At 39.1% G+C, this 22,017-nt stretch overlaps 2 protein-coding genes across 4 annotated transcripts; one reads left to right on the top strand and one right to left on the bottom strand.

The window, feature by feature from the left end:
* Positions 1–4,417: 4,417 nt before the first annotated feature.
* LOC127786377 (uncharacterized) lies at positions 4,418–12,831 on the bottom strand. 3 transcript variants are annotated; one of them, XM_052313771.1, is made up of 15 exons: positions 12,570–12,831; positions 11,791–11,892; positions 10,680–10,764; positions 9,948–10,093; positions 9,605–9,864; positions 9,006–9,159; positions 8,316–8,425; positions 8,149–8,236; positions 7,230–7,541; positions 7,073–7,147; positions 6,410–6,951; positions 5,925–6,033; positions 5,457–5,504; positions 5,077–5,256; positions 4,418–4,726 (listed from the first exon to the last, which is right to left on the bottom strand). In XM_052313771.1, the coding sequence occupies exons 4-15, from the start codon at positions 10,083–10,085 to the stop codon at positions 4,565–4,567; spliced, it is 2,178 nt and encodes a 725-aa protein (XP_052169731.1). In that variant the 5' UTR covers positions 10,086–10,093; positions 10,680–10,764; positions 11,791–11,892; positions 12,570–12,831; the 3' UTR covers positions 4,418–4,564. The 3 variants fall into 3 exon arrangements, with proteins under 3 accessions (XP_052169731.1, XP_052169732.1, XP_052169733.1); XM_052313772.1 differs by lacking the exon at positions 11,791–11,892; XM_052313773.1 differs by lacking the exons at positions 5,457–5,504; positions 10,680–10,764; positions 11,791–11,892; positions 12,570–12,831 and having other exon boundaries at positions 9,948–10,100.
* Positions 12,832–13,851: 1,020 nt separating this feature from the next.
* Positions 13,852–18,726, top strand: LOC127753412 (phenylalanine--tRNA ligase alpha subunit, cytoplasmic). The gene is made up of 18 exons (XM_052278901.1): positions 13,852–14,157; positions 14,248–14,370; positions 14,473–14,571; positions 14,837–14,893; positions 15,190–15,245; positions 15,344–15,436; positions 15,764–15,854; positions 15,934–15,971; positions 16,046–16,084; positions 16,217–16,293; positions 16,361–16,445; positions 16,511–16,610; positions 16,772–16,868; positions 16,978–17,049; positions 17,632–17,698; positions 17,797–17,922; positions 18,137–18,191; positions 18,271–18,726. Exons 1-18 carry the CDS (start codon positions 14,005–14,007, stop codon positions 18,322–18,324), a joined length of 1,482 nt encoding a protein of 493 aa, XP_052134861.1. The 5' UTR covers positions 13,852–14,004; the 3' UTR covers positions 18,325–18,726.
* The last annotated feature ends 3,291 nt before the right edge of the window (positions 18,727–22,017 follow it).

The raw sequence follows: 22,017 nt of genomic DNA, 5'->3' as shown, positions 1-22,017 counted from the left end.
CATCCAATGAGCCATGTCCACTGAATTATGGGGGGAAATAATTGAGATGGAGACAAGGGGCAGAGCATATATCCTTTTGGGTGAAAGCTACATTTCACTTATCTTTTTCCATGGCACTATCGATCGATCGATAGAGAATAGCTAGCAGTGTGTTTCCAGAACTCTACAACATCATCACACGCTATTTTCTTCTGTGCTGATGAAAACGAGTGACTCAAGTATATATGGTTTCAAACAAAAAGAAAGAAAGAAAACGAGTGACTCAAGTCACTGTTACGTTCCCTCCATTAATTTGTCCAGCCAGTTCAATTTTTTTTCCCCCACAAGTTCAGGACAGGAAAAATGACTACAAATTTAGGGATGTGATTCATTTTCCTTATTAAAAATCAATTTTTAAGAAAGAAAAAAAAAACGGCTCCAATCATAGAAGAGGTTACTGTGTCCAATCTACCACCTCGTAAGAACATGGAGAACCCAACTTTTCGGTTCTTATATATTTTTCTTCGATTCTATGACTACAATTTTTTAATATATATATATATATAATAAATTGTTTAGGTGGCCTAAAAATTTTATGACTTGTTACCGCTATCAGAAAATCCCCCGAACATAACCTAAATGTCACTATATATGAAGCTAAAACTCAAGGCTGACGAAACTCACGTGTTTTGATTATTGACTCAGCTTGCGTGGCTCCCTTAACTATAACAAAGCTGAATCTTCCGCGAAACTGGACTACTAGTCTTTGCGTCTAAAAAATAATGTACCCCAAACTTTAGTCCACTCGTTGGTCTTGTCACTAATTAATAATTAATCTCCGAAGGATGAGCATGAATCATATACTATATGTATATCACATTAACAAATTCCTAACCCTTGGGCACCCAGAAAGATGATAAAATTAAGGATAAGACTTTTTGGCCTGCATTAGTCGTCATTTCTTAACTGCTCATGCAACGACTTTGCATAATTTCCCCATAAATGTTGCAGACTAAGGCCCTATTTGATTCAGCTTGGATTATTATAATCTAGATTATTAGAAGTAAACTGAAACAAACAAGTAGATTATTATAATCTATAAGCCAGATTATTATAATCTAATAATCTCTTTTGGAGGAGCTTTTTCTAGATTATTGAGTGGCTAAAGACTCACTACCCTTACATGCCTCTAATAATCTAGAGAAACAAATAACTTACAGCTTATTTTATGTCAGTTTATTACAATCCAGCTTAAACTAATCTGATTTAATAATCTAGATTATAATAATTTTAAACTAAAACAAACAGAGCCTAACACACTACACCGCTAATGCTAATACAGTATGGGCATGTATAATTGTATATGCTTACTCACCGATGAGTCAGATTGAAGTAGCAAGCATATATATGCACATGGTGAGACGTCCTCAAATAATAATAATAATAATAATAATAATAATAATAATAATAATAATAATAAAACCGTTGGTGTGACCTACTACAGGACTTAAAACAACAAATTAAATTTAATTTAACCAGTAACTTTCGGAAATCTTCTATACTCAAGTCTTGTCATCAACTTGTTAATCTTAAGTTGAAATGACCAGTATGCTCCTTCAACTTAGACAATGCATGTGGCTCGAACTAATACAAGTAGGTGATGGTAGTTTGCCCTTACTTTGGCTACGTTTTATGACCACACGGAAAACGTGGTGGTTTATTAATATATAATTAATTATGTATTAACTAAAGATAACTTGAAAAATATGTTAATATGATTTTTTAAAGCAACTTCCGTATAGAAAATTTTTGAAAAAAAATACACCGTGTAGTAGTTTAAAAGCATGCGCGTGAAAAATGAGATGGTGAGTTGGGAAAATGAAGAAAATAACTCAATCTTGTACTTTTTGATTATGTAAAAAAACTATTAGATTTCTTGTCAAAGAATTAACCTCTTAGATCGATCTATTTCCTTGTGTTTAAAATGTAGAGTAAGTTTTAGATGTTTATGATAAAATCTACTAGAAATGTTTTCTATCTAGTCACACAATCACAAGCGTATGTTAGCATTCTAAAATGCCATTTTGAAGCTCAATAACTCATATATAAATAACTTTGTTATTTTTCATTTATACTCTATATCAAAAAAATATAAATGTTATTTGTGGGGGAAGAATAAAATAAATTTTAAAAGCATGTTAGGTTCGATTTTATGGATTTTCAATGGTTTTCATCCGGATCCTCAAACAAACAAGTATATGTGTCTGCAATGCTCCCTCTATTTAAAAATTTAAGAAATATTTCTTTTGTTACCAAGACAAAAATTTTTTAACTCATTTATCATGTGATAAAACTAAGGAAATAGTATATGCGTGTATGCAACCAATAAATATTAATACGACTCCTTACCTTCTGATGAACAATTTAATTTAACACATAAAAACTACAAATATAACCTTAGATTTTGAGAAAAAAATAAAAATAAAAAATTCGAAAAAGGATATTTTTTTTAAAGCCTGATCAATGCTTAACCGTCAGTCCACAGAGCTCCGGACACGTGTCCCAAACAGCGCAGCCACGTCACCACCGACCCAAATATCCCAACACCCAGTTATCGCACCAGTATTGAGCCCTCTCAACATTACTTCCCTCGCTGACATGTGGGCCCTCTATCCAATGAGCCCACCTGTCAGTGACTCAAAGTCAGATGGAAGCAGGTGAGAGGATGCTCTTCCAGCAGATACCACTCACTGTTCGAACGGACGATACTACGGCGAGCATCAGCAGCAGAGCACACAGCAAACAACCCGGAAAGAGAACCCAATTCCAATCCAAGCGTGTCAGACTTATCCAAAAGGGACCCCCAGCTCGCGATCCATCCATCCGCCACCGTATTTAAGCGAGCCATTTCGATCATTCGAGACCCCACCGAAGCAAGAGAGAATTTTGAAGACACGGTGAAAGTTTGAAAGGGGAGGAGCAGCAATGGCGGACATCGCGCTGCTGGTGGTGGAGGAGTTCGAGAAGATGACCAAGAAGTTGAAGCAGCAGAGGCAGCAGCAGGGCCGGATCAGCGAGGAGGTGCCCGCCGGGGATGCGGCGGCGGCTTCGCGGGCGGGGGAGTGGGGTTCTTGGGCGGCGGCGGCGGTGAGGACGAGGGTGGCGGCGCTGAAGGAGCCCGCCGCCGCGCAGGGGCTCGCCGCCGTCGATGGCTTCTTCTCCGCTTGATCTTTCTTTGTTTCTTCTTCTTCTTCTTTTTTTCCTTTGTTGGGAAGTGATTTGGTGAAGCAGGCCATATCCAATTTGGAGGATTTGATTTTGTTTTTTCTTTTCCTCTTTACCAGTATGTGATGTGTACATATATCGACTTTGTGAAGAAATCGCAACTTTTTCTCCAGTAGTTTGTTCACTCTGTTCATCACCATGGCGACTTTTTTATCACTCAGTTCATCAGTCATCAACGTGGTTGATGAGAGAGAGGAGAAAGGAATCTTAGAATTTTATCGAAATTTCACTGAAAAACATCCAAAGTTTTGGCTGTGAACGCGATAAAATTTTCACGTTTATAAACACTACAGACCCTTCAGTTTCATCCCAAATAGTCCCCATCGTCTAGCAAGATGATTTCACACTTTTTTTTTTGAGGGAAAACTAAGTTTCCATTAACCCATCGATGCGGTCAAGTCACCCGCAACCAAGCTTTGTCCAAAGGATTTGCATCTGAGCACCATTGTTCCATTCAATCAATCTATGAGTACATATTTTTATTGCAAGAATTCTAATCCCAGGGAAGAACGACGCCGATGCCAAGAAACTTTTGTTTCGTTTCAGATACGACATGCTAAATCATACAGGAGGACGAGTAGGAAAAGGTGCTCAGAGACATTTCATATGTAATTCTTTATAGCAGAATCTAGAATTTTTTGATTATCGGTTACCCTAATAAACCAAATCCGAAACTAAGATTAAATTTTCAAACTTAGAAGTTGTTTTAAAAAATATTTATTCCTTTTATGGCTTTTAAGTCGTTAAGAATATAAAAGTGTTAACTACAAACTATTTTTTTTCTAATAAACCGTTTTATCTTATTAGTAAATATAGGCGATAAATGAGAGTCTTTATAAAAAGAAAAAAAACCCTGCAAAAAAAGAAAAAAAAAAACACCTAAATTAAACATTCCCCACTCCTCACCCCATCCGACAGTGACCTCTTCTGCATACTTGGCTTGGACCTACATGCCAGGGACACTTGATCTCATACCCCATCCAAGTGAGGAATTTCACATGAAGAGTTTTCAGAATTTCCACAATAAATACGATAAGCTTTCAGAAAAAAGACCCACCACATTGCAAGTCATGGATTTCCCAGCAGTTCTGTTCGGTCGTAGTGTCGAAAGGCTCGCAGAAACTCGAATTCGTTCAACACAATCCTCACTGTCTCACTGAGTAACCTCGTTCCATTTGTTCAATTATACTTAAATCGTCTGAACTTTACACCATTCCTCGTATCAAGTTTCTTCTGTACGGGATTTGCATAAAACGTGCCAAATCGTTTCAGGCAGTTCACCCTGTCTACTGAAATTTGTTCAGATCATCTCAGACAAGATATGCCGGTATCTGCCGTAGTCCGACGTCGTCTTGAAGGTCGGCGTGAACTCGGAGAAGAAGCTCAGCATGGCGGCGAGGTTCTGCGCGCTGTTTATGGCCACAGCTTTCTCCAAGAACAGGACAGGCTGCACAGTTATTACCTGGAACAGTCACCATGTCTAGTTAGTTAAAGAATGGGATGTGACAACGTTTCTTATGCAATGCAAGCTTTCCATGCCTTTGTGTATTGCCATTACAGTAGTTGTGTGCCTATAATATCGGCAGAGATAGTCGATTTTGTAAGTCATTTCCATTATCCTAAAAAAATGTATCACCAGTGCAACCACTTTACTAGTATGAAGTGAGCAACGGAAATTCAGAGAGTAAATAACTTCACTTTTTACGAGTTGCAAACTTGCAATGCATAGGAAATACGAACATGATGATATAGTGATTTTATAAATTTGGAGCAAGATGGGAGAAACGTGTGCGCCAGTTGGCAAAAGAGTACCTTGTATTTTCTAGCGTAGCGAAGAGCCTCCAGGTGGTATCCGTCTTGCAGTAACGCAGTGACGTAGTCATGGTGCAAGCCCCGCTCTCTCAGCATGTCCACGCCCAGCTTCCTTGTCGGAGAGTGTTGTCGACCTAATTCCATGAGTTGCATCGCAAGTTCCTTGGAGGGTTCTAGGATCTGAAGGAATTGGTAAATGAACAAAAATATAAGCATTAATAGCTGGAGTGTAGCTTGTAACATCGGAGTGTGAAATGTTGTTATCTAGAACTGTCTTGCATGGTATATGTTGTGGTCACAACTAATTTTGGGAATAGATGCAAAAAGATTTTGGTGGGAAAGCTTTTGGTAAGCCATCGGTGGCATCAAAACTCAAAAACCTTAGTAATCGAGGTTAGCGGAAATCCGGTGCCCACGCTGAATTTAATCTGTCGCAGGGACCAAAAGGGGGTGTCAGTTAGACAACCATGATTAGTTAGTTCAGGCTTATACTACAAAGTCAGATCTAAGAGTTCTTCCATCAGACAAAGTTCAGGTGTGAACAGATTGAACAAAAGTAAGTAGCAGAAAGAAAGTACATAAGATTGCAATGCAAAGAGCCAAAGACTATCTCTTGAAGACGTACACAAATTTTTAAATGAAATTGCGAACAATAACACCACCTCTTTTCTTTTTGTGTATCTTGCAACGCAAATTGCTAAGAATATTTCCACCACATTTTCAACTTTGTGCATCAGTCATTTGTTAAGTATGTTGACCCTCAGCTTATAGCATTGTTCACAAACAATTTTATGAACGTTATCCTGAACATTTACAATGAGGTGAGAACACCATAGTAACATACTGACCTTGTTGGATACAAACAAGGCTATTTCAGGATAACGGTTGCTGCGGGCCAGCAGTGTTGTCATCATCACAAAAAGGTTAGGAGGAGCCTTCAACCCAGCTCTTGAGACACTGCAAAATGCAAATTAAGCTTTTGTTATTTGTCTTGTATTATCCTTGTGGAAAGAAAGGAAGTGTTGCATAAAAATCTTAAGAGCACCCGCCATAAATGATGCACTAATGTGAATAAAATAAAAGAGGAAGGTCGCTCGTGGCTACAGTTGCCCAATACATGTCTACTGTCATTAAAACAGTCTACTGATCGAATCCTATAAGATGCTAGTGATGACACTGATGTGGTCATTCTTTATAGTGGTGTACTTTTCATGCTATAAAGTATAAACAATGGATCAAGTTACCACGAATAGAAATTTAACTACAGCAAATATTCCACAAAGTTTAATGGTTACTAGCTAGTTATATACGACACTAAATCAACAAGAAATACCTTCGTAGAAACTCCATGATGATAGAAATAAGATACGCAGGATCAGCCATCATTTCGTCTTCAACAAGTACAAACACAGACTCAAACATTTCACTTGGTGAAACTGCCACACTAGCAACATGTGATCCATGCTGCGTTGATGTACCAGAAGCCAATGGTCTGCTATCCTGCCCCAAAACTTGTGGTTTTCTGTCAGGAGCATCAGATGCTCCTGATGCATCGATAATATCATCAGAATCAGATGATGTATTTAACAGTGTCCTATCTACATGTTCTGCCAGGTTAGCAATTCCATGCTCAACTTCTGAATTTGACTGCACAGGTCTATTTCCATCCCCACTTGCTGAATCTGGGTTCACACCGGGCTGAACACCGGGCTGTTGGTTTTGCACAGATGTTCTCCTAACTGCAGGAAGACCACCTCCCATTTTCATCAGACGAGAATAGGAATCAAGAACAACATCCATTGCCTTTGCAACCATAGTAATTGGTCTCCTCTCCAGGATGATAGTCCGGACTATAGCAAGGCTTAGAGTCTTAACCTGAATCATAATAAGAGTTGGTACGGATTCTACAGAAGTAAAGTACCAAAAGATTTGTATAGTAACTGTAATTGGCAAAAACTAAACTATTGTATCATATATGAAAAGCAATAAAAATTACCATGCTAGGGTCAGACTTTCGTCTCTGAAGGAATTCCAGAATCGAAGGAGCATCAGATGTACTAGCGGCAATAGCCTAAAATTCCAGTTATGCATGTCAGGGCAAAAAATTATAAACTAAGAAGGCATCAAGGAATTGTCCATTAGCAATCTCTTACCTCTAGGTCTAAATGAAGTTTCCATAAGAGCCCGTTCTCAACATCACAGACGAGGTCAGGAATGAGAAAGCTCCAACCTTCTCCATAGAGAGTCCCACCATATGCACTAGATTGGCTATCTGGAGGTTGAGCTGATTGCTTATTATTGCTAGGCAGCCCCCTCACAAGCAGCGGGAGTGGTGCAGAAATTGGTGCATAAGAGTCCATAAAAACATCATATAGTATGACAACCTTTGCATCTATTTGGTGAACCATGATTATGTTGTCAACCGCACTAACTGCAATTCTACTTGAATAAGTTGGCAGAGTACCCTGAGATGACAAGTCATGAGTTAGGGGATTAGGATTACTTTGTTGCAGAAAAAGAAGGATGCTAGATGGCCAAAATAGATTAGTTCCTGTTTGATGGCTAGTGCCACTGGAAAATTGGGTGTAAGTTTTGGAAATTCTTGGGACGCTGTTTTCTTATGACTAAGTGACAGGGACTCAGTAAAACTTAATGCAGGCATCAGTTTCAGCAAAACATGGTGTGCTTAAGCATTAACCTCTTCTATCAACTTTTGTGAGAAAAGCATAAACCCAGTTAGAATCCATGTTATTGTATATAACAGTAGCACTACGTTTATTCCCTAAATTTCCTGGAAACTAGGCAGGTCCAATATGTCGAATTGCCAGCAATTCTCCAATTTTCAAGGAAGAGAAGAAAAAAAGACTAAAAACAGCATGGGATGTATAGCATGCAAATTTGATACTTCTATTGCAGGCAGCTTCACAAAAATAGCCTAGAATAATGGTAGTACCGGCAAAATTTGCAGCATTGAATTTCTTTTTTTTTTCAATTCTACATGCATAGCCATCATAATATATCACAAAGAAGATGGGTGCATAGGGAACTTGGCTTATAGTCCAGAGTTCAGACCTGTTGTACAACAGCATCACGGTAGAAACGATACAAGTTCAATGTCATACTAACTCTGTCAAGCTGCAAGCAATAAATCCTACCATAGCTGCAATATTTGAGAAAACATTATAGGATGTTTCAGTGAAAATTTGTCTGAAAAGAAGATAAGGAAGAAAAGGGCATACACTGTTACGGTATGAACATCATCAGCAGCTAGAACAGGTTTGTTGTTTGCTTCACTTTTAGTCATTGTCATCTCAAACTTAGGCAATTTGACAATCCCACCAGCAGAAAACTGACAGAAAAAGAGTAAAATTTAGCAGGCAACTAAATACAAAAACATTTTCTTTGTTTGAATGTTAAATAAATATTGATTAGAACAGATAGTCTTGTTTTTACTCTATATACAAATGTTCAACCCTAGTAAATTATCTATATGTAGAGTAGATGTTTCTGCCAAGATCAAGGAAAATTCTTCAAGAATTGTTGTTAACACACGCACAAAAATCTTTCCTGCAGAAAAATTCAGCCAAGATTCACAATAAGAAAACCCATTTCATGGATAAAATAATATCCCATATATTTATTGGCATATGTACTTTTGCTTTTCTCCAATACTTTATCCAAAATATTTTCAGATATACAGTAGTTAGTAAATAATTAGCATAAATTGCATGAAGAAAGTAAGTTAGATAGAAAGATGGGAAAGAAGTTCAAAAGCAGAAGCTTGCTTTAAAGAAAAGCAGTAGTTCTTCAGTTTGATTATTTGTTTGTATGTTCAATGAGAATATGGAGCTAGGGCTTTCTGCTCTGGTTATAAAAAATAAAAATTTATTCCTTTATAGGGGCAGGTTGTCTAGAATGGGTGCCATTACCTGATATCCAGTAAATAGTGTGCATTGCATTCCTGAAGCAAGAAGAATCAACCTACTTTCATGAGTGTAAAAATACCAGCTCACATTGATCTTCTTTGAGTCTACCAAGTGAAGGGCATTTGATTGAGGTTCATAAGCAAACAGATCCAGGCCACTGCAATAGAAACCCACATTGTAAATGAACTGAAGAACATGACTGCGATCTTTTACACAGAAGTACAGAACTAAAGCAGCAAATACAGTTCAATTTCCTAAAGTTATCAGTCTATTAATAGCCAGCACATAGTACAAGTGACCCTATATGACAAGTTAGTGCTATTGATAATGCAGCAGCAACACATTCCATATCTCTCCATTCCAAAATAGATGACGTTTTAGAATGTGCGTAGTCAAACCTCAAAATATTAAATCATTAATATGTACAAAAATGTTAAGATTTGGTATGTGAAAATGGCATTAATAGATTTATTATGTGAAACACTTTCATGTGGTTATATTTTTTACAAGATATATGATTAGAAAAGGTAAGGATCAAACATGTACAACTGGAGACTGTGTCGATGCCCTAAGCACCAAGTAAAAAATAACAGAGGTAGTACCTTGTTTTTATTATTATGACATCACAAGTGGGGCAGTCTGTCCAAAAAAAGCCAAGTATAGTTTCAGAATCAGCTCTGCACTTTTTATTACAGGTTTGTCCTGTTTCCCTATTTATAAATTCAACCTCATGATTGGATCGTTGTATCCCTATGGCTTTCAGATCCAGGGAATATCGAACTGATAAAACAGGTCCATCATTTACAGGATCAGAGTTCGGAGGTCCAGCTGGAGTAGATGGAACTATCTTCCAGTATAATATCTGTAATGATGGGACATACCTCTTAAGTTAATAATTATATAAAAAGAGAAAAAAAAAAGTCTACTAATTGGATGTTCATATACCCGATCAGCAGTTGGAGCGATAAGGAACTTATTAGCATCATCATAAAACAGCCCACGTATGTCTGGTATGTCACATCGTAGAGGATGTTGTACATAAGCATGAGACAGAGCACCAGGGCTACCCAAACCTCCTTGCATCTGATTGCCTAGCATTATTCATTTACTCAAAACAGATCAGATAGGTTGTTTATTTGATATAGAGCTTCCATTACATGATGGCAGAAAGGGCACTGCTTTCAGCATGCTGTGCACTCGTGCTGTTCTTTTTATAGGGTAGAGTCCAATTTTTGCCATACTCTTGTTGGAGTCCAATTTTCACCCTAAACTCAAAAAACAGTTATTTCCCACCCTCAATTTTCAAAACCAAGCAATTAACACTCCCAAACTTCCCCCACAATGCTTTTCATTGACATGGCTTTCACTAATATAAATTCCTATTAGGTAGACCCAACTGGGTGGCGTCATGTCACCAAAACAGGCATAATACAAGTCTATACTACTGGAAGCCGCTGCCATAGCAATGAATACCACTATAGAATGTGGCCCAGGGTGCTATTTGCCTGGTTTTGAAAGGTGAGAGTTTACAACATCTGGTTTTCGAATTCAGTGTGAAAAATGGACTTCAAGAAAGAGTTCAAGGGCTAAAAGCAGACTTGACCCTTTTTCCAACTATACGATAGTAAAGCACCGCTTATGAAGTTGTGATTACAAAATAAAGATCCATATTCTAACCTGAGAACAGCAATGAAGACACTGAAAGCAACAAATATCAAATTCCGAAAGCTTTAACTCCAGAACTTCAAGCCTTGCGCTTGACCTTTCAGGATACATGAGAGAGAGAGAGAGAGGGTATAAATCACAACATCATTAAAGTTAGGCTAAAATTAATTCGGTTTTGAGACATGAAATAACATATAAAAATTAAAGATGGCAAAGAGTCGTTAAGTTACAAAACAATGCAGATTTATCCATTATGTATGTTTCATAGTATTATGGCCTCCATGTCCACAATGCAGCAACTGCATTGCCAGGACCACAACAGCTGCAACAATTCAGGAGGTGTTTATAGACGCTATCATTTTATTAGGTCTTAGGTGCAATGCATGATAATCTGTCTGTTGAAAGCATAACTCTATTAGATCAATCATTTTCATTAAGTTGTTAGGGACTAGACTCTAAAAGGAAGACAAATTGCATGCGGTTGATGCAAAGGATGAAATGAATATATATCCCATCTAAAGTCGTATTTTCCCTAGTCTCTATCTATCATTCTCCCAGTTCCCTGATCCTTTAATCCATGCATTCAAGCCTCTTTCTCCATCATATTTACTCTGTCATAATCCATTGGATAGAAACAGAATCGAGGAAAACAGGGTCAATTTCTAGATGGGAGGAAGATGCAACTTTGGGGGGCAGACACGGACCTTAGTTTGTTTGGGTAGAAAACTAGAAATAGAATAGAGAGTAGGGACAGATCTCCAGAGGGGAGAGAAAAGATGAGTCTGGAGAAGTGTATTTTATTTCGTTCTTTTGATGGAAAAGTAGCAACCTATCATGAAGCCTAACAACTTCAGTATTGACGCCAATAATTACCAAATAACTGCCCATAGTATATTTTACCAACTAGAGCCCCTATTGCACTACCTCCTGCTGCAACAAAAGCTACAATATATACCGAACTGGACATCTGCGCCGTATACGGATGTAATAGCAACACAAACTCCAGTTACCAACATAAGGACAGTTATTTGGTCCTTTGCATTTAATTAAATTGGTTAAGTATATGGATGTAATAGCATGATTTTATGGGATCACCCTGTTTGCTTAATGACAAAAAAATTACCACAGTCTGCATGCATGATCTGAGTGCTAGAAACTCCTTAGCACACATATTTTGTTCAATCTCAGGGACCTTTTCTGCTATGCACCTTCCATAATCTTTTGCCTGCATTACATAGCAAGAAAAAAAATAGAAACAGAACACTCACGTCATAGAAAAACAAGAGCGGCTCGTAAGAATATAATCATTGATTATCCTATCAGCTTCACCAGGCTAGATGGAGCTAGCATTTTGAAATGTTTTCACAATTAATGCAATTGAATTTTTTTTTAAAAAAAAATAGTGCTGTGGATTGCAAATGATGTTCTGACTTCGTTCACAAAGGTGCAAAATCCTTCGGAATTCTTCCCGCTTTTTAGGTAGGCATTGGGCTACTTGCTGTCACACGCAGGTCTCCAAACAACTACAACCATGACTAAACTGCTCCCTTACACGCAGGTCTTCTAATGAGCAAGAACAAAAGTTCACGACACACTAGTGGCATCAAATTACATATGAAGTGAACTACTCCTAGCTTGCAACTAGGGATGAACTCATGAACGGACACCAATTACAATGAATTGGCATCTGCTACCCCCGTTCCCAATCCAGGTCAAACCAAACCCCCGCATCCACCGCGGGGAAACCGCACAGCTCCACCGGAATCCACCAGCGCAGCAACTAACATCCATGGATTCGATGGGGAAGAGAGAGAGAGAGAGAGAGAGAGAGAGAGAGAGAGAGAGGATGTAATCGCCCTAATCACGGCACAGAGACCGAGAGGCGAGCGAGAGGAGCGGCACCTGGGACGCGCAGGCGGCGAGGATCCGGGTCAGCGGGGAGGATGCAACCGCCGGGTTCCTCTCCTTCATCCAGGCTCCTCCGGCCGGATCACCACGCCACCATACCAGAGGACGCCGCCGGGGACGCTTGCCCTCCTCCGCTCCCGGGCTCGAGCCGCGCCGGCAAGGGGGACGTGGAGGCTCTCGGATCGGCGGCGGTGGGGAGGGGAGCTCGTCGGCGTCGCCACCGGCAGGTCCACGACGAGGAGGAGAGGTTTGGGGAATCGGATGGTTTGGCTGCGGCGAGCCGGCGAGCCGTCTAGTTTAGGGCTCCAATGGGCCGGGCTCGGCGTAAGGTCATCGGCCCAGTACACGGCCCACACAGATATTGGGCCGAATGGACGGATGAGCGGTTGAGAGGCCCAAATAGTTGGGCCAGCCCAAGGTCGGATTTTAAGGGTGTTGGGCGGACTGTGTGGCTGCCGGGCGATTCCACGTTGGATAGAAATAGTGCACGTATAAGACTATTAGCCAGCTATAAACATATTTTTAAAGAGATAAATGATAAGAGAGAAAAGCAGCAGGCCAGCTACAGGACGGACTTCAAAATGTAATGTGTGTATGATAGATAGGACCATATTATATTAATAGTATAATAAGCAACTATTTGTATGAATTGGTTATAGATGATTTGGAGGTAGGATTTGGCTATACTATTAAACCTGCTCTATGGCCTGTTTGTTTCCATTTAAAATTATTGTAATATACATTATTAAGTCATATTACTATAAGCAAGATTATGATAAGCTGACATAGAATAAATTGTTAGCTGTTTGTTTCTCTAGATTATTACTCCCTCCATGCTATAATATAAGGCACAACCAATTTTTTTAGATATTCCATAATATAAGACATGTATGTATGTAGGCAATTAACTATAACCACTTCTCCAATAAATTATTACTTTTTTAAATCATACACTCTCAAGCTCTTTAATTATATTGGATGCATGCATTGTATTTATTAGGGTGATCCACCTACAACATGATAATAATTATTTCTTGATCTATGGGTTAGGGATGGTTATGTCTTATATTTTGGAATTGAGGGAGCAGCTGTTTGTTAGTTGTTAGCTACTCAATAATTAAAAATAATGTCTTAGAGTGGATTTACTAGTAAATCTAACTTATAAATTATAATAATATATTGTAGTAAGTGTTTTACCTTATTAAAATAATCCGAAGTTGAATCAAACGGGTCTAAGGACTGCGCTGCAAAATGTGAAAGACGAGGGGCTTTTTCGCAAAACAACGTCAACTAACCCACACACACCACCCTCAAACCCTAGCCGCCGCCGCCGACTCCCCCTCGCGCCGTCCCCGTCGCCGAGCGCCGCCGCCTCCGTCAAGCCCAAGCCCAGTAGTCCACTCCCAGGCAGCTCTCCCCTCTCGCCGCCATGGCGGATGTGGAGGCCTGCCTCCTCGCCCACCTCAACTCCGGCGGCGAGGTGCCGGACTCCCGCTCCTACGCCTCCTCCCTCCGCGTCACCCACGACGAGCTCGAGGCCGTCATCAAGAGCCTCTCGGCTTTCCGCATTGTCGACACCACGGTACTCCTCCTCCCCTCCCCTCCCCTCGCATCTCCATCTCCGAATTTATCCCCGGGCCTCCCGAACCCTAACGAGCTCTCTGCCCCGCAGGACATCACCAAGGAGACGTGGGTGCTGACCGATGAAGCTAAGGGGTACGTCGCGGGTGGCTCCCCCGAAGCGCAGCTCGTCGCTGCAATCCCACCGGAGGGTGCCTCCAAGGACGTGCTCAGGGTGAGATATATTCTGTTTTTTTTACCTAGGATTTTTTTTTATGTTTAGCTGGATTGACTAGCTTTGGTACAATGCTGACGCTTGTATTCGTGCCCATTTTAGGAGAAATTGGGATCTGTCTTTGACATCGGCATGAAGACGGCTGCGAAGAACAAGTGGATTGGTTTTGAGAAAGGGAATAAGGACTTGGTGTTGAGAAAGGTAATTTAAGCTGAGCTCAATGTGCAGCTCGATTGGGAGATTTGTCCTTCTTCTTATTGTTATTGTTCTTTGGGTGAAATGCGTTCCAATTTTGCCAATTTGTCAGTTCTTTGCCACAGAGGTAGAAATCGGCTGAACCTAACTATTTTGATATGCAGTTGTAGATCCGTGTTTACTCTAGGTCTGTTGGGAATGCATTTTAAGTGTGCTCCTGTTCTTTTATATATCTGTGGGCATGATAACTGACGTTTTGCTCCATATTAAGGTTGACACCATCAAGGATGACTTGCAAGAGCAACTGAAAAGTCTAGAGAGTGGAGAGGTTTGTGTTGCTCGTCACTCTTATGTTTCATCTCACAATTTGCATTTTCATTGGAAACATTCACTGAATTGTGTATTGGCATAATATGAATGGTTTCGATGTTGCTTGTTGCTCATTATCCATCACACAGTTTTCATTATAAATATCACAAACAATTCTTAGGTGCCTAAGATCGTTGACTGGTTTTTATCGGTGCATAGGAGCCCATTTACCTCCACTGTTCCACAAAATATTTTGTGTTAATCTGATACGCATTTTAGTGTGCATCCTTTTAAGAATAAAACTTTTTTATGTAGGTTCTTTCTGACAAGGTGATTGATGATTTGAAAAGAAGAAAGCTTATCACAAAAGAGTAAGTGCCTCTTATTTGAACAAGCACAATCATTTTTTTTTTGTGCTGTATATTGCAATTATTTAACTAATGTTTACATCTCCTTTAATGTCCTACAGGAAATCAATTTGGTATGCCCTAAAGAAAGGACCCCAGTTTGTCGCGAAGAGGAAAAAACTGGCAACTGATGTGACACAAGAGCATCTCAGAAGGTATTTGTGCCACTTCTCAAGATGGTTCCTTAAATTGTGCAGGACATGTTGCTGGTTGATTATATGATCTAACTCTGACATATCATGAACACCCATCTAAATAGAAACCAACCGCTCCAGATTGCCTTTTGGATTACCTGATCATTAGCTGTTAGTCTGTTACTTCATCCTATCAAAGTTTTCTTGCATCAGTATTGAACTATTTCATGTATGATATTGCTGTGAATTGTTTGTCTTTGAATATTCATATGCATATGGAATGTTTTGTATGCTTCGTCTTCACAACTTTTGGAAATTTCATTTCGAATTGTATTTTCTGTCTTGAAGTGGTGATTGGAAGGATCTTGAATTCAAAGACTATAACTTTGGAGCCCAGGGACAACCTATTGCCATTGGTTATGTGCAACCTTTGTTGGAGGTGGTTTTTGTAGCTCCAGCTCTTTGTATAGCATTTCTGATAGCTAAATATAACTTGAAACTAATGGTGTTTGATTCAGGTGCGAGAGGAAATCCAGAACATCTTTCTTCAGATGGGGTACAGTAAAATAGTTTTTCGTTACTTTCACTTAGTATGGGAAAATTAATTAATTCATTGTATCTATGAAACAGGTTCACTGAGATGCCAACTAACAATTACGTTGAGAGCAGGTGTGTTATAATGTTTATGCTCCACAAAATGGGCATAGTACACTCTCTGTACTCTGAAGTGGTCTGGTTGTTCCAGTTGATAATGATGTGTAAATAAAATAATATTAAAAGCGATTGCTATTTCTTTGTTAGCTTCTGGAACTTCGATGCACTGTTCCAGCCCCAACAGCATCCTGCTCGGGATTCACACGATACATTTTTTCTTGAAGGTAAAGGTCCTGTCAGTCTTAAGATCAAAGCTGTATGTACACTATATTAATTGTTCAAGTTCTGCAGCCCCTGCCGCTACAAAACAATTGCCTGAAGATTATCTTGAGAAAGTAAAGGAAGTTCATCAACGTGGTGGTTATGGCTCCAAGGGGTATGCTCTGGTGTATATTGTGCAGCCTAACGAAAAAATTTATAATACAATATAGCCTTTTGCAGATATGGCTATGACTGGAAACAGGATGAAGCAGAGAAAAACCTGCTTCGTACCCACACTACAGCAGTTTCAACAAGGATGCTATACAAGCTAGCACAAGAGGTAAAGTAACTGACTGATGGTCCTTTTTCAGTTTATAGTTCTACATTAAGTTTTATAATCTTAGTTTAATTATACCAGTGATTGTGATATCAATTTGTTTTTATGTTCTCTTGAATGATTCATGAGGTTTATTTTCTTCAATAATTACCATGAACTTTCAGAAACCTTTTGCCCCTAAGAGGTACTACTCCATTGATCGTGTTTTCCGCAATGAAGCTGTGGACCGGACTCATCTTGCGGAATTCCACCAGATTGAAGGTATGTTCTTGTTTCTTGCCTATGTTTTGTTCTGTTGATTGAAATCTGGTCCATATCTTGGATATCATGTGGACACAGTGAGGAAGCTACTTACAGTTCCTTCTTTCAGGTCTCATTTGTGATTATGGTTTGACGCTGGGTGATCTGATTGGTGTATTGGAGGATTTCTTCTCGAGTCTAGGTGCTCAAACTTCAACTGTCATAATAATGATGTATCTTGGTTAAGTTTTTTAAATAATATACAAGAACTTCCTATTCAACAAATTAACCCACGGGTGCACATTCAGTAAGATGACTAAATTAGGCCGTGTCTAAACACTACTAAGAGGGCGGAGCCATATAGTGCATTTGTACACAAGTCTTCGAAAATTTGCTGTTGATTTGCCACCATGGTGATAACTGTTGCTTGAGTGATGCCTTGTTCATGGGTGCTTGTATTGATCTGAATAATGCTACATTTCTGGTGTAAAACCACGCACTAATGCAGACTCTGCTGGTTAATGATAAATGATGCTGTGCTTTATACATGGGAACACAAGAGAACCATTATATTTTTTTGCCTATTGCATCATCTCTATTTAGATTGTGTATTGCCAAGATAAATACTGTATTTCATTATGTATGTTGCCTACTTTTACACAACTCTAGGCATTCAGTCATTCACATGCTATACAATTGAACTTCCTTTATATGCCTATATTCTCTCTTGTCATTTCTAAATTCAGCAGTCCTTTTTAAATTGGAAATTTTGTCTGCCTTTTAGGCATGTCAAAGCTGCGTTTCAAGCCTGCCTACAATCCATACACCGAGCCGAGCATGGAAATTTTCAGGTGACAGCTTTGATTGCTGGCTTCATGATTCTTCTAGTTCATGAATGAACTTTTTTTCACAATGTGTTTATAAACCATTCTTGTGTTTCTTTTTTCAGTTACCATGAAGGTTTGAAGAAATGGGTGGAAGTTGGTAACTCTGGCATGTTCAGACCTGAAATGTTACTTCCCATGGGACTGCCAGAGGGTGTTAATGTTATTGCATGGGGTCTTTCACTAGAAAGGTATAATTGAGATAAGCTCGAAGTGAGGTTTTTCTTATTTACATTTACCTGTTAATTTTGGCCTATTGTCAAAATCCTCTCTTTGGAATTCTTGTTTTTGTCATAAACAGTAGCAATAAAACAAATCTTATACTAATTGAAGTGTATGCAATCCTTATTTTTGGCTGGACTAACAATTTTAAGAAATTTGTTCTGACTATACTGTTTTGACTAGGCCAACAATGATTCTTTACGGCATCGACAACATTCGAGACCTCTTTGGACCAAAGGTATTGTGCTACTAATATGCAGAGCTTTCTCCCGTTAACATGATCTTTTGTTCTCATTTTCTGATTTGTTTTTTTCCAGGTTGATTTCAACCTCATCAAGAGCAACCCTCTCTGCCGCTTGGGACTGCAGTAAAACCTTGCAAAAGTTGGTTGGAAGTGATTAAGTAACAAGATTTGTTTAGTTGATCAGTGGTTGAACGTGAAGAGATCATTTCTGGCTTACCTTGAAACACCAATACATGTGCATTTAGCAGAGGTTTTTGTATTACAGTTTTGAGTGATATGAGACTACCAGCCAATTTTTGTGTGTGTCCATATTCGAATACTTTGATCCATTTTAATTGAGCACATCCAATGTATGAAGTGGTCATCTGCCGCTGCGGTTGCTTGAATCAAAATATGGACCATTGTTTTCTTTTCTTTGACAAACTTGGCGCTCCAAAAACTGTTGTTGAGAAGTGTCATCAAACAGGATGTAATAGTTATGATACTGATCTAAGATTAATAATATCTGCTGAAGCTGATGCCTTTCACACCTCACCTCCTTCATCAGTAGCATATAATTAATACTGCAAAACAGATTATTATATGTCGCCGCCGATCGATCGAGGAGATCTCTTTGTCGTACGTAGTACGCGTATATAACTCGGAATAGTCATACTTAGAGGTTGCTGTCGAGGCGATGACCATGAGCTACGCGAGCTTTTATGTCATCCGTGCAATGCATTATTGGTGTGAGGGCGACCTCGATCGATGGCACTTTCAACTATTTTTTTTCTTTCTAAAACCTCTTTTTATTCATTATCTAGAAAAACCTTTTTTTATTAAAATAGAAACTGATGAAACTTTATCTCAAACTGTAGCGTATGAAACCATAACGCTATTACTTGGGCTCTATTTGTACATGTACTATATAAACATATGCTGATGCTACCTAGGTACTTCATCCGTACTCGTAAAAGAAGTTGTTTAGGACAATATTTAAGTGAAACCTTAGAAATATAAATTATAAATAACTCTCAAGTTGTTGAGTTTGAAAATATAAAAAATATATGAATAGCTTTGTCTTGAAAAATACTTTCATAAAAGTATACATATATCACTTTTCAATAAATATTTTTTATAGCAACAAAAAGTTAAAGTTGTGTTTCAGAGACCGCGTCGCTGTCCAAAACGACTTTCTTTAAGAGTACGGAGGGAGTATATGAGATCAATTCAATGCTATATATTACTTTCTCTGTATTTTAATGTAGGATGCCGTTGATTTTTTGACCATTCGTCTTTCAAAAAACTTTATGTTATTTTCACTTATTTTACTGTGATTTGATTTATCAACAAATGTTCTTTAAGCATAACATAAATATTTTTATATTTGCACAAAAGAATAAATAAAACGAATGGTCAAACGTTGGTCGAAAAGTTAATAATGTCATACATTAAAATACGGAGGGAGAGTATATGCTAACAGGGATAATTTTGTGAAAATCTTATTTGTCCAATATATCATGCCACCATTTGGGATATATGTATATGATACGATCTATTTCTATGTGTAGTATGAAAACAGTGGATCCATCGGTCTCAAGAGAGTCATGGCCACAAGCTCATGCACACATTGCACATGTTTATAACACGTGGACACCGTACACTGTATAATATTAGCCAGTAGCTAGCTTAGCAACCGCCAAATATGCATCGGACCCACTCTAGCTAGACAATGTCATTGATCATAAGAGGTCTCAGGTTAAAGCACCATACATCACTCGTTCAATTGGATCATCACCTCCATGCATGTTCTCTGGATATCATGAGATACTTCCTCTCAGCCGGCCCCTCAATTGGTTTGTGAGGCATATATCTTCCTCGGCTTCGGCGATCATAGATGAAACCATATATGGCGTCAAGATCACCTTTTTCGTGTTGCCTTTCATTTTCGGGCAGAGAGGGACATGTTGGCACAATATACACCCCACTGTTTTCATTTCCCGGCATGATCGAGTCACGCTCGCCGTCATCTTCGTCTCCTCATTGTGCACCTCACCGTCATCATTGATTAGGGCATGAGCAACGGGGAACACACCGTCATGCCAAAAAGGTGCGCCATACAAAATGAATTTGGTGCTTGAAATTTGTATTGTGTGCCGTCTCATCGTTATCAGGGCATGAGCAATGGGGAACACACCGTCATGCCAAACATGTGCGCCATATAGGATGAGATATTCTAAAGATTTTGTTCCTACAAATTGCAAACCACTCAATATTGTTTTTCTTATTTTAGCCCCTACTTATTATCATAACAACAAAAAAAACTTACACGTGTACACTTAACTATTACCCAGGCCAACCTGTCAGCCTCTCCCTTCCCCTCTTTGTTTTCCTCTTCATCCCCCCACTCTCTCTCTCTCTCTCTCTACAGCGAGGCGTCGAGCTCTCCAGTGCTGAACGACAATCCCCTTCAACTATCGTCGGACTTGTCATTCCACCACAGTATAGATTGTCTCGGAGCGGCGTAGATTAGGTGAGCTCAGAGGCAGGACGTGTGGATGGGACTTGAAGCTCGGCAGGAGTACGGATTGGGCGCAGATAGGGCTAGCAGCGGCGTGGATCGGTCACGGATCCAGCCGATGATGGTGACAAGCACGACGGGAAGCACCTCGAGGCGATGACAACCACAATGGCCGACGAGTTCCTGGTTCATCCTTTCTAGCAGTCAAGTGTCATTCCTCTATGGAGGTTCGAGGGTCATCGTTGGGTGAAGGGGGGGGGGGGGGGGGCACATGTGAAGACATGGAGGAGAATCTCCTAACTAGCAGTTGGGACTGAATTCCACCTAGTTGGACAGATGTGTAATTATATTGTTATATTTTGTGTTGTAACAATGTACTCCATCCGCTCAAAAATATATACCGTATTTTGTTTCATTAGACAAAGTTTTGACAAAATATTTTGTATATGCATGCACATATATAGCAAGAAATATTTTGAAAATATATCAGAGGAACAGAATTAATCAAACACTACTACATAATCGATTTTCACAAGCGGTCAAAATCGGTTTTCACAGGCGGCTAGGCAGTTTGGCTGCACCGAGGTGTTGTTGATGCGAAATTCGTTGTTCACACGAAGGCCTAGGATATTTGCTTAGCTCTAGTGTAGATCCTATCAATCGGGTTCAGAGCGTGCCAGTTAGTTTGATCCTGCAACTAACAAGATAGATAGATCTTATATAAGATCAAGGAGCCGATCGGCCAATAGGCCGATGTAATGTAGCGAGGCCAGCTGATGTCCATATGGTCTTGATCAATCGGCTATAGATCCAATGTATATTGAAATAATCAGATGAACAATTAGATTTATGCTATCATTAGTTAGAACTAAACTATGCATAATCATCAACAAACCGTTCTTTACTAAAGACAATCTTGATAGATCGGACCGAACTGAGATAATATACGATTAAAGATGATAAAAATAGATTTAACTAAAGATTATAAAATTTTTAATATGAGCTAATGTTACTTAGAAGATGCAATGAGATAATATAATGTGAACCAACCAGCCAAACCTGATATAATGTGATAAATGTAAGTCCGATTGTTGAAGCATATATCGGTTGGAGATACGATGTAAGTAAATTAGAATGTATATCAGCTAACCAACCGATATATATGATAACTGAAGCTCACAATAATGATAACTCATCAGCTATAACTCCGATGAACGTTGCATAAAAACCTATCGGCTTACTAGAGTTAAAATTTTTAGCAACAATATAATAGATCGGACCTAACCGAGATATTATAAGATCGAAGATAATAAGAAAAAA

The sequence above is a fragment of the Oryza glaberrima genome, chromosome 10, assembly GCF_000147395.1.
Source record: "Oryza glaberrima chromosome 10, OglaRS2, whole genome shotgun sequence".
Classification (NCBI taxonomy): domain Eukaryota; kingdom Viridiplantae; phylum Streptophyta; class Magnoliopsida; order Poales; family Poaceae; genus Oryza; species Oryza glaberrima.
Note: the sequence above shows the minus strand (reverse complement) of the source record. Positions and strands in the feature narration are given on the sequence as shown.

Coding starts and splice junctions, on each gene's coding strand:
- LOC127786377 (XM_052313771.1), bottom strand. CDS start 10,085: ATGCAAGGAGGTTTGGGTAGCCCTGGTGCTCTGTCTCATGCTTATGTA. Junction 8,237..8,315: donor GATGTTCATACCGTAACAGT/GTATGCCCTTTT, acceptor CAAATATTGCAG/CTATGGTAGGATTTATTGCT. Junction 6,952..7,072: donor GAAAGTCTGACCCTAGCATG/GTAATTTTTATT, acceptor ATTATGATTCAG/GTTAAGACTCTAAGCCTTGC.
- LOC127753412 (XM_052278901.1), top strand. CDS start 14,005: ATGGCGGATGTGGAGGCCTGCCTCCTCGCCCACCTCAACTCCGGCGGC. Junction 15,437..15,763: donor ACACAAGAGCATCTCAGAAG/GTATTTGTGCCA, acceptor TCTGTCTTGAAG/TGGTGATTGGAAGGATCTTG. Junction 15,855..15,933: donor ATGTGCAACCTTTGTTGGAG/GTGGTTTTTGTA, acceptor TGTTTGATTCAG/GTGCGAGAGGAAATCCAGAA.